The 12,042-nt window shown below is 41.3% G+C and overlaps 2 protein-coding genes and 1 non-coding gene across 4 annotated transcripts in view; 1 reads left to right on the plus strand and 2 right to left on the minus strand.

Annotated features, from left to right (window-relative positions):
• The window catches only part of LOC143284080 (WD repeat-containing protein 19-like), a 64,201-nt gene extending 62,573 nt beyond the window's left edge, over positions 1 to 1,628 (plus strand). For both annotated transcript variants that reach the window (XM_076590713.1, XM_076590714.1), the window contains exon 34: positions 515 to 1,628. In XM_076590713.1, coding sequence (XP_076446828.1) covers positions 515 to 638 — 124 coding nt within the window. In that variant the 3' untranslated portion in view covers positions 639 to 1,628. The remainder of the gene's footprint in view (positions 1 to 514) is intronic.
• A 533-nt stretch (positions 1,629 to 2,161) lies between these two features.
• On the minus strand, positions 2,162 to 9,279 carry LOC143284283 (uncharacterized protein SYNPCC7002_A1628-like). The gene is made up of 8 exons (XM_076590977.1): positions 9,201 to 9,279; positions 8,125 to 8,313; positions 7,522 to 7,828; positions 6,032 to 6,225; positions 4,868 to 4,996; positions 3,861 to 3,999; positions 2,814 to 2,956; positions 2,162 to 2,318 (listed from the first exon to the last, which is right to left on the minus strand). The coding sequence occupies exons 2-8, from the start codon at positions 8,299 to 8,301 to the stop codon at positions 2,295 to 2,297; spliced, it is 1,113 nt and encodes a 370-aa protein (XP_076447092.1). The 5' UTR covers positions 8,302 to 8,313; positions 9,201 to 9,279; the 3' UTR covers positions 2,162 to 2,294.
• Positions 9,280 to 10,257: 978 nt separating this feature from the next.
• Trnam-cau (transfer RNA methionine (anticodon CAU)) lies at positions 10,258 to 10,329 on the minus strand. Its single transcript has one exon. It is a non-coding gene; the product is annotated as a tRNA-Met (tRNA).
• Positions 10,330 to 12,042: the final 1,713 nt, after the last annotated feature.

Below are 12,042 nucleotides of genomic sequence, written 5' to 3' on the forward strand. Positions count from 1 at the left end.
TGATAGAATATAAACATGAGCATATTATGAAAAGAAACATTTGTGAACAAATTTCGCCAGCCTTGTGGCTGTAATCCTTTTAGTAAGATCAGTTTGCTAGGCTTGGCATTTGGACGACATGTATCAGTTAAGATTCTGTTTCTGCGAATATTGCATTTTACACAATTGTCTAAAAGATGGATCTCGTCTTCTAAACCCTTACAGGCTGCACACAGTCTTTGCTCTTTCAGTGTATTTTTATGCATTCCCTGTTTGATCTTTAAGTCATGGGCACTGATTCGTAACATTGTCAGTGCTTTTCTGTGTTGTAAATTTGCTGGGGGGGGGGTTGTGTTTTTTTTTGTTTGTTTTTTTATATGGTTCAGTTTCATAATTTGTCACAGCCTTCTTGTAAAATTCTATGTTAGATGAACTGTTTTGTTTCTGTTTTCAAAATTTTACATACTCATTTTTCAGCTTCTTGGATATGGCTGAAGATACAGTTGTGTGTGTGTGTGTGTGTGTTGTGTTTCAGACTGCTGGAGACAGAAGAGAACTGCCCCATGTGCAATGAGAAGATCCTGAAGGAGAACCTCCAGCGACAGTCAGACCCCAAGAAATACATCTACGCCGAGGAGGGGGCTGCTGCAGCGCCCTAACGTCTCACGCAGGCCTGGGGTGTGGCGCCGTGCGCACTGTGGAACCGTTCTGACACGGCTGTGTTACGTTGCATTGTGTTGTGTTGCATGGTGGTGTGTTGTGTCATGTTGAGCTGCTTTGTGGGTGTGTTGTTGTACTGTGTTGTATTTCATTGTGTCTGGGACATTCCTTGATTTGATGGTGACGATAAGTGATACTTTTGTATGGCTTCCTTGTTGAAGATTTTTAAATGAAAACATTAATTTGAATATTATTTTCAGGTGGTTGTTTTTTGTGTGTTGTATCAGTCTGTGACAACCCTCCCTGTTTTCAAGATTTCAGTTAAAGTGATATTTGTGTTTGCTTCATTTTGAAAATTTTTGAGACCAGACAGATTCTATTGAATTATTTTCTGATGACTTGTCTTCTTTTGTGTTGATCTGTGACATTCCATGTCTTTATAGTTACAATGAAAGTGATATTTTTGTGTGCTTCTTTTTGGATGTTTTTGGAGACCAAAAGGATTTGTTTAGGCTGCAGGCTGCTTGTTCAGCCGATACTTGCATCGTCACTCAGAGCCAGAGAGAGATCTGAAGTTGTTTGACTGCACTGAACCAGACGTGAGTGGCATGGATGACTTTTGAGATGAAATGCTTGCAAGAAGTTGTACAAAACTGTTTATCTTATCATGCATTTGCATTTTCCGGAGAAATGGAGGGAAAACAAAACTAAATGCATTCCTGGAATTTTTTCCGTCCACTGTTGATGTTTACTGTTGAAGTTTGAACTGGTGTCATTGTTGTGATTACCAAATGGAAGAGGGTACAGGGGGCATGGCATGTGATTTGTACAAATGTATTTAATGTTCAGTCTGCATTTTTTTCTTTTTCAATGAAGTAAAGTTTCATTCAAGACAAAGAAACAACAACATATTTTTTTAAGTGAAGGAGGGAAGAGTTGAAGGTGGAGATTGGTTTGTTTTGGGTTCTTTTTTTTTATGTATCTTTCATCACTGCTTTGTCAAACAAAACAAGCATAACTTGGAGAAATATTCAGTAAATGGGAAGAAGATAGGGTGTAGCAAACAAGATAAACACCTGATGTCAAAGTCTTGCTAAGCAGGATTTGGGGTCCACACATGAGAAGTCACACTTCCCTAAATATTTATTCGAGGAATGATACGGATAGAACCATTGGGTTTTGTTTTCATTTTTCAGTTGTTTCCAGCAACTACTTATGGTTGCAAAAATGCAGAAGAGTAACTTGTGCATGCATTTAAGTGAGGCTGTGATACGTAATTTTTCTTCTTTTTTTTTTCATACATTTCTTTTTCCCCTGACTTAGAAACCCACCAAATATAGATGTTGAACATTTTGTGTGTTTTCAGGTTTCTTTGTGTGTGTGTGTGTGTGTGTGTGTGTGTGTTTCAATTCTTACTCTCATTCTTTGAGATATGCAAAAATAACACATACACACACACACACACACACACACACACACACAATTTACACACACACACAAAGGTTCAAAGTCACATTTTTGATTCATACCTTTCATCTTCATTGTTTCCAACATGCATGTATCTAGTGGTCTTTGATAACTTAAAATCAGTATTTTCAGACATCACATTTAAACCTCAACCATATCATCAGGAAAGGAAAATCACATGTGCTTGGTCATAATCCACGGTCCCTCCAAACCTGTAACATTGAAAACAAATGAGAAATCAGAAATATACTAAACTGCCTTTCATTGGATTTGGAGTTCTGGATATTTGTTTTTTACATGCATAACAGAATGGATAACAGTTTGAAATGCTAAATTGTACAAGCACTGCAGTATGTCATGAATAAGATATTATTTCTACCCTCTCTTTTTTTTCCTGCTGATGCTTAAGATAATAATGTTAAGCCAGCAGCAAACCTGATTGACTTCAGATTGTGTAAACCAGTGCTGCTTGTCTTACTAGTGGGTATGGCACACATATGCACACACGCATGTGCCGGCGCACACACACACACACACACACACACACTCACACTATCTATGGTATAAAGAACCACCAAGACATTTTCATTTTTTCACTTCACTTCTATCAAAACATCCGCAAGCACAACTGACACTGAAAAACATATATGTATTTCACAATGAAAGATTCCAACATGCATACGCATGCGACCATAATGACTGTGTACCTTCGAAGCGGCCCGATGAACTATGGTGTGGCGTTGGTAGAGGGCATTGAGATCCCAGGAATATCCACCACCTATGACTGTTGCACACGGAACTCCTCGCTTCGCCATTAGCTCCAGCACATAGTGATCTCTGTTAAACAGCCCTAAGCACACACACACACACAAAAACAAAAAACAAACCCGTAATAATGATAAGTTTATTTATAAAGCACCAATGAAATAAATTTGCTTTCAACACTTTACATTACAGTAGTTCCAGTAAGAATACATTTCATTATGTTACACCATCCATCTTCTTTGTTCGTGGGTTGCGACTCCCACATTCACTCACATACACAAGTGGGCTTTTATGTGTATGACTGTTTTTACCCCCCAACATGTAAGCAGTCATACTCCATTTTCAGAGAGGACACCATCTGGCAAAACATGGAGTACAGCTTGGTGAGAAGCATTACAAAGAAAGACAATACATCAAAAACAATGCATACATTTTCACAGCACCTGTTCAATAATCTGCAACCAGTTTCAAAACTAACTCCACTCATTATTTTTATCTCCAAGCTATCACCATGACAGGCATAGGATTTATTAAGATGCATTCTCTGAAACAAACGAAGCAATGTGTAAATCGGCCACGACCAGACAGCTTAACCCATTTCATCCCAAGAAAAACTAAGAAATCTCATTCTCTAGACCAAACTGCAAGGGGTTTTCACATTGGTGAAGGCTGAAAAAGAGTCAGAAAACAACAAACTTCTAAATATATAATATGTTAACTGAAAAACAGGAAGAAAAAAATGATTGTTAATATCTCTTTATAAGAAAGACCAACTGGTTTTGGTACACTGGAACTGAAGGTAGGGATGGAATGTGTAAAGTGAAACGTGACAACAAAAAAACAAAAAAAAAATCAGCTCTGCCTTTTTCAGCGACAAAGATTCAAAGAGATGTTCAGATGCATAGAAAACATGAATAAGGGAATATAAAGGTAAATGGTCAGAATATTCCATTTGAAAAAACAACAGCAAAAGCACACAACACCAGTACCTTGATCTGTCAAGCACAACTTGCCAAGCCCGTCTTTGACGTGAGGGTCCACACCAGCATCATACAGAACAAGGTCAGGACGAAAGGTGTCCACAATCCAGGACAAGTGGCCTTCCAGTATCATCAGGTACTCCTTGTCCTTGTGTACCAACAATTTGAAATTAAAAAAAAAAAAAAAAATCAGGATTAGATTACTGCTTCAACTGGGGTGTGACATGCGAAGATAATTGATTTCACAAGAATTATTCAAAACGTACAACAATCTCTTTGCATTAATATGAAGCAAATATCAGCAAGACTGATTGAGTGGTTCCAAAGATAAAGTAGTTTGAGTACAGCAACCCCCATGTGTCTCAGTCAATCTCTTGCACAGGCAGTGTCTAGCTGTGCTCTGGCGATGCTGACCTAGTTTCACTTCAGGCAGGCTGACTGACAGAGAAGGGGCGTAAGGGTTAAGCATATGAAGGAACGTGAAAACTGTTTTGATGAGACAAATTTTGATGCCAGAGCAATGGTCAGGCACAGGGTTCAATGGGTTAAGCATTCTTCTTCTTCTTCTTCTTCTTCTCTCTCAACACTGTGAAGAGTCACTGGGGCGCTAAACAGAGAAACTGTTCACCAAATTACAAGTCTGTCGATTGTAGAGAGACCCAGGCATTGATGCACAACCAACATTTATTCATCATCATTATTGTATTTTTTAATATTTTTATCATTATTATTATCATTATTATTATCTTTTTTTTTCTTTATTCTTTTTTTTTTTTTTTTTTTCTCTCAACGTCTGACTAAGAGCGTTGGGTTATGCTGCTGGTCAGGCATCTGCTTGGCAGATGTGGTGTAGTGTATATGGATTTGTCCGAACATAGTGATGCCTCCTTGAGCTACTAATACTACACAACCAACACACACACACACACACACACACACACACACACACACACAACCAACTTAGCAAATTACACTGATGAAAACAACAAAACCATTTGGGTGGGCAGGTCCCTCACCTCAGTGCCTACACTCAGACCAATATCCAAGTCACTGTTCTGTTTCCGGGCCGGAAAGTTGTTCTGACAATGCATGGAGAACGTGAACACCCTGTTGTCCTCCTCAAAGATCAGTGCTGTACCATCTCCCTTAGGAAAAAAACAAAAAACAAAAAAAAACCCACAGGGTTATCACATAGAAGTTGTGTGTAAACACACACATGAGCCAAAAGTAGCAAAGAAGGAGAAAAAAAAATTAGAAAGAAAAGGAACATGGTCAAAATGAGACTCAAATTATGCAGTGTGAATTAACAAGGCATCAATGTGTAAAGGTATATGTTATAATAAAAACAGTGCAATGCTACAATAATGATGTCATGAACAAACAGTTCCAGAAAAGTCATGCTATTACACCGACATGATGACACACAGATCAACACACTGTGTCGGTGTGCATGCAAAAGCGTGGGGGTGTGTTTTGTCTAACTAGTGTAAGGACTTCCCCCCAATAAAATGAACTATTGCCAAAAGTGTAACTTTATAATTTGGGATCCTGCTGCCAGATGAAGTTATGTGTAAAAAGAGAAAGTGTGTGCATGCGTGAGAGAGAGAGAGAGGGGGGGGGGGAGAGAGAGAGTGTGTCTGCATGTACACAACCAAGAGAATGCTCATAAATAAAATACAGACTGCAACAGCATTATACACTCTGCTCTCTCAGAAGAAACCTGTATCTCTCTGTTTCTCTGCCTCTTGTTTCTCTCCATTCTCTTTTCATTTTTTCTTCCCCCCTTTTTTTTCTTCTTTTTTTTTCTTTTTTTCTTTCTTTTTCTCAATTTAATTTTTTTTTTTTTTTATTCTCTGACAAGGATATCAGCACTAAGTTTTGATATGAAAAACACAGAAATGGCTTCAACTTCAAAAACTGTATATTTTTAACAAATTAATTTTAATACCTGCACACCTGTAATCCATTATCTCTACTGAGATAATATAGGTATTCTGATTCTCTCTCTCTCTCTCTCTCTCTCACACACACATATGCTCTCCCCCCTCCTACCTCCCCCACACCTCCACCCCCCCCCCCCCTGCTCCACTCCCCTTACCCCCCCTCCTCCCACCACCCCCCACCCCCCCCTCCCAACACACACACACACCACAGGCAAGCCCCTTGCCATCCTCCCCAACCTGATGCACATCCAGGTCGACGATCAGCACCCTGTCCACTGTGTCCCAGTGTAACAGGGTGGAGGCCGCGACGGCCATGTCGTTGATCAGGCAGTACCCGGACCCGTGGCCCGGGTAGGCATGGTGGGTACCGCCACCAGTGCTGCAGGCCAGGCCACGGCTCAGTGACAGCTGTGCCGCCAACAGGGTACCTCCTGAACATGACAGGGACAGACACTGTAATGGTGTGTGTGGACTGGACAGTAGGTAGCCTTCCAAACATGACAGGGACAGACACTGTAATGGTGTGTGTGGACTGGACAGTAGGTAGCCTTCCGAACATGATAGGGGCACACATTGTAAAGCTGTGGGGTATGGATAATTATAGAGACATCATAATTAGCATTTGACGGGCGCAATAGCCGAGTGGTTAAAGCGTTGGACTGTCAATCTGAGGGTCCCGGGTTCGAATCACGGTGACGGCGCCTGGTGGGTAAAGGGTGGAGATTTTTACGATCTCCCAGGTCAACATATGTGCAGACCTGCTAGTGCCTGAACCCCCTCCATGTGTATATGCAAGCAGAAGATCAAATACGCATGTTAAAGATCCTGTAATCCATGTCAGCGTTTGGTGGGTTATGGAAACAAGAACATACCCAGCATGCACACCCCCGAAAACGGAGTATGGCTGCCTACATGGCGGGGTAAAAACGGTCATACACGTAAAAGCCCACTCGTGTGCATACGAGTGAACGCAGAAGAAGAAGAAGATAATTAGCATTTTAACTGATGAGACATCAAGTGTAAGAAATGAAACCCAATGAAAGATGTTACTATTGGGGATCAATTAAACCTTAACTCTTTCTTCACCATAGGCGACTTTAGTCAATAGGACAGTTCACTGTCACAGGTGCCTTTAGTTGACATGGAGGAGTCAAGCTGGGGTGAATGTTGTTCACAATGTAACAAAGTTTGACAGCTGCAGCCAACTTTACCATGCTTTAGAACAATGACCACCCTTCACCCCCTGATAGAGTTTGATGTGAACAAGTCCACTGTGTTGTTTTGACACAAACCAAGACATGAGGCTGAGAAAGTTGAGTCTAAATCATTTGGCACTAAGGAGTGGGTGTTTTTTTCATACAGAAACTTTGCTGGTGAAAAAATTAAAATCGTTCAGGTACACATCTTTGTCAGTTCACTTCAATTCAGCTGAGTTTTCTTCCCAGCAGAAAATATATTGCACAAAGTGGACTTCACACACAATCCTGCCGAAAATAAATTACACAGAATTATCATCACACTCAGTCCTGCAGAAAATAAACTACACACTAAATTTCACACTCAATTCTGCAGAAAAATAAATCACACAGAGTGAACAAACACACTCAATGATTCCCTCATTCACCCAGACACTTCCCCCCCACATACACCCATATGCACACACTCATCCATACACATATATCTAGGTTCAAATTGTAATAAAAGACTAAACAACAAAAAATCAATACCTGTTTCATAGCGACATCTGTCCACCAAACCCTCCGACCAAGGGAAACCTGTGATCTTCTGTTCATGGGCAGTTGTCTGCCCAGAGAAAAATCTTTGAATGTAATCTCCATCATGAACCAAGCTTGCCATTTCTGGTGTAATCTTTTCTGGTTCCACAACCTGAGACATCGAGATGATGCCGTCTGTGCGCAAATATCGCAGAACCCCATGGAATTTCCGCATTGCAAATCGATGTTTCAGTTCAAGCTGGCTGACGTATTTGTCGTGGTGAACGATGGGAAGACCTCTGATTTCCTTCCGTTTGAGCTGAAAATGTAAAAGACATTTAACTGATTGTCTGGTCTACACACACACACACACACACACACAATATATATATATATATATATATATATATATATATATATATTGAGAGAGAGACAAGAAGAGAGAGAGAGAGATAATTAAATAAATAATACATAAATAAACAAAAATCAAACCCATCATATCATTTCATCAACATATTACCACAACAATATAGTTAGAAAACCCAAAAAAAGATAAATGAATAAACAGACAAAAAATAAACACATAAGATTATTCCATCAGTGTATTACCATTACCTTATGAATATAATCAGAAGACCCAGAAGAGGAGTTTCTCTGCCCACAGTATGTTCTGATGCATTTTAGGACAGGCGGTCCACACTTGGTGTTGCATCCACCTGCTCTGTCAAAAATCCTCTGTGTCAAGCTGTAAAACTGCCTGCCTCGGACATGACGACTACAGCTGCACACCATGCTTGTACGTCTCTGCACACACAAAAATGTGTACAAATTTCTATACTTGTTTAATGTGCAAGCACACACACACACACACACACACACACTAGCATGCACAATCTCGGGCACAATCTCATGAACGCATGCATGCATGCACGCGCGCGCGCACACACACACACACACACACACACACACACACACACACACACACACACACAAGTATGTCTATGTTCCCCCCCCCCAAGTCTATTTTCCAACAGAATATTGTTTGGTGGGTCTACTTTCCCCCAAGGTCGAGAGCTATGTCTCCAGGTCTATATTACTCATAGACTATGTTCCCCTGGGCCTACATCATTTCCCCAAGTCTATGTTCCCCACGATCTATATTCATCATGTCATGTGCATACATTTTTAGGAAGTGGTCAGCGGTCAAAATTGGTGAAAATGTACTCATATTACACAGGACAGTGACTCGAGATGCAGACAGATGATAACATAACGCAAGCTGCACACTTTTGGGTAGTGGTCATGCAGTACACGGTCACCGATCGTGCACACTTAAAAAGTTAAACATGATAAAATGTTTTGAAACTTTTGGGTAGTGGTGGTAAGTTGCGATCAGCAGTATGTGTCAGCAATGATAAACAGTAGCTAACTAAACCTGGTTGAAAGAAAATTGGGGGGAACATTTTGACCTGGGGGTACATGGGGATGCACTCCTCCCTCACCCCTTCTCTCTCACTCAGAGCTCAGGTTTGCCTACTTTAGTCACAGTTCTCTCCCTTTCTGTACTGCTCGCATCGACACTGGTGAGTGTTTCTTATTTCATACATGATATACTTGAATGAAGCATAAACTATAGGTTTAAGCGAATTCAATCTATACACACGTATCAAAAAAATGCAATACTTATTTACCAATGAAAACAAGATCCAGATGAACTGCGTCGGGCCATCAGTCGAATCGTTCCTGCGAGGTTGCGAGCAACACTAGTTTGATTACTTCCCTTGTCCTTACGAAACGACCAAAGGCGCACGCATAAAGTCACCCACTTGGTTCGTCAAGAAAAATCTCTGTCAGTCTGTCTGTCTTCAGTATGTGTATGTGTGTCTGTTTGACAATGTTTCAGCTTGGTTTTTAATTATATATTTTCATCTAGTTTTCGGCGTATAGTTTTGTGTTTGACATGACTGCATTCACTTTCGTGAATCGTATATTTTTGTTATGGTATCTTCAAACGCGTTTTCCGATATGGTTTAAATTTACGTTGGAAGGCTGCTGACCATTACTGACCACTACTCTTCTGACAAAGAACTGTTGAGATTTTATCGTTTTGTGACGTGCTGACCACGCACTCCAGGCCTGACAAAGCGCGCTTGGTTGTGCTGCATGGTCAGATGCCTTGCAGATGTGGTGCAGCGGATTTGTCCGGACACTGTTGCGGATTTGTCCGATCACAGTGACGCCTCCTTGAGAAACTGAAACTGAACACTTCTCAAAAGTGCTATGTGTGGTGAAACAAGTATTACTTTGGGAATACATAATTCGAGATCTGGAAGACTACAGACACTGGACCTGGGGGAACATAAGATGTCCATATTATAGACCTGGGGATCATATGACAGACTCGGGAAACTAGGGGAACTTAGATGATGTGAGAATAGTCCTGGGGGAACATAGTCCTGGTGGATACCTGAATGAATATAGGCCAGCTTGTTTTTCTTTCTTTTCTTTTTTCTTTTTTTTATCTCCTAGGGGAAAACAGAGTAATTGCACGGTCGATTCTCAAGACCTGACCAGTGCATTTGCATTTCACACCCGGCCCTTTTTAAAGCAGATGCCTTTTTTTTCTTTTCTTTTTTTTTTCTTGTTTGTTTGTTTGTTTAAGTGAAGTGAATAAGAAAATACGAAAACGAGATGTATAGTGTATTGATTCACAATAGGGTTAAAATATTGGGGAGAAAAAAAAAAAGTTAGCAGAGCGTGGTTTCGATCCACGGACCTCTGGGTTATGGGCCCAGCACGCTTCCACTGCGCCACTCTGCTCTATAGTGGGAAGAGTGAATTTTATTAACATATACATACAAAAATAGTTGCTTGGGAAGATTGAGTGCATGTTTCGGCCTTTCCATTACTACTTTCAATTGATTATTGACCGGTTATTGATGTTCTTGAGGACAACAGTTATCATTCTGCCTGTCTTGTGTTTTGGGGGTACTTTCGTTTTCCGGCCTTTTTTTTCTATTTTTAGTTGAACTTCCGGAAGGCGAGTTTTTCAAAAGTGAATGCAGCAAGGTACACGTGTTGAAGAGCAGGAATACGGGGAGTTTTGTAGAGTCCGACAACATGTTTTCACTAACGCAGACACAAGTATTCGGCAAACAATTATTCATCATTTTGCAGGAATCAGCGAAGCAGTTAAGTGTACGTACCAATTAATGCCCTGAATACGTGTTTCACAAATCTATGAGTTACCTTTTCTTGAAAAACAGCCAGTTCTGTTGTCGAGGGTGCACAGCAGCGTTTGGGCTTTCGCTGGATTGATGGAAGATCCTGTGTCTTTGCACCATTGAACAATATTGTTTAGTTGTTTCTGGACGGCTTTAGTTCTTTCTTGAGCATCTTTCAAAGTTTTGAAGACCAGGCCATCATCCGCAAGAGTAAGCACCCGAGCTATTCCACATGATTGTTGTTTGACTCTGCAAGGCCCTTCGTGTAGACATTGTAGAGAACAGGAGAGAGCGGAGACCCTTGTGGCAGTCCTATGGATAGTTTAGAAGGTGCAGACATCCAATCTCTGAGGCGTAGGACGACGGTTCTTTCCTGAAGCGCTGCTGCTATCCATCTTGTCAGTGTCAAACTTACTCCATACCTTAGTAGCAGCTCCATGAGGTGCGCAAACTGGACTTTATTGTAGGCATCTTCAAGGTCGATTGCTACTGCTAGTGTTTCTTCTTTTCTTTGAAATCCTTCATATACCTCATATGCAAAAGCAGCTGCATTTTCCCATGTGGACTTGCCTGTTCTGTAACCAACTTGATTTGAAGGGAGAATGTGCCTGTGTTCAAGATCCTTTGCAGGTTTCCTGGCTATCATGCGTTCCATGAGCTTTCCAGCAATGTTTTGCATGGTTAGGATTCGGTAGCCGCTTACCTGACAATGGTCCTTTCCTGGTTTTCGTATGGGTTTTAAGAAGCTGTGTGTCCAGTCCCTTGCACATGTCCAATGTCTCACAGTTAAAGGGAAATAAATTCGCAAATACTCTTCAATCACTTACCGATACGGATTTCGCTCCCTTGAAATGACCCCCCCTACTCCAACCCCCCGCCCCCCAAACCCCCCTTCCTCCCGTCTCTCAATGTGCTGTGACCAACGTAAAGCATTTCTTCACGGCTCTAGTTGGCACTTTACTTTCCTGTGTATGCGTGCGTGTTTGTCTATGTAATGTGCATGTTTGTGTTTGTCTCTTTGTATGTGCGTGTGTGAGTGCGGCGCGGCGCGCGCGTGCCTGCGCATATACGTGCTAGTGCGTGCGTGCATGCGTGTGTGTGTGTGTGTGTCAGTGTATGTGTGTGTGTGCGTGTCTGCACGCGCACCATCCGGGCTCTCAGTGGTGTGCATGCGTTTGTGTGTCGTGTGTGTGTATGGTATGCAAGCATGCATGCGCGCAGGAGCATTCATGTATCCTCAGTTGCATGTAAATACAGGTGTTCACACCTGACCCACGTGTGGCAAGTCAAGGATTAAGGCCCAAATCCA

This window comes from Babylonia areolata, chromosome 7 (assembly GCF_041734735.1).
Source record: "Babylonia areolata isolate BAREFJ2019XMU chromosome 7, ASM4173473v1, whole genome shotgun sequence".
NCBI lineage: Eukaryota > Metazoa > Mollusca > Gastropoda > Neogastropoda > Buccinidae > Babylonia > Babylonia areolata.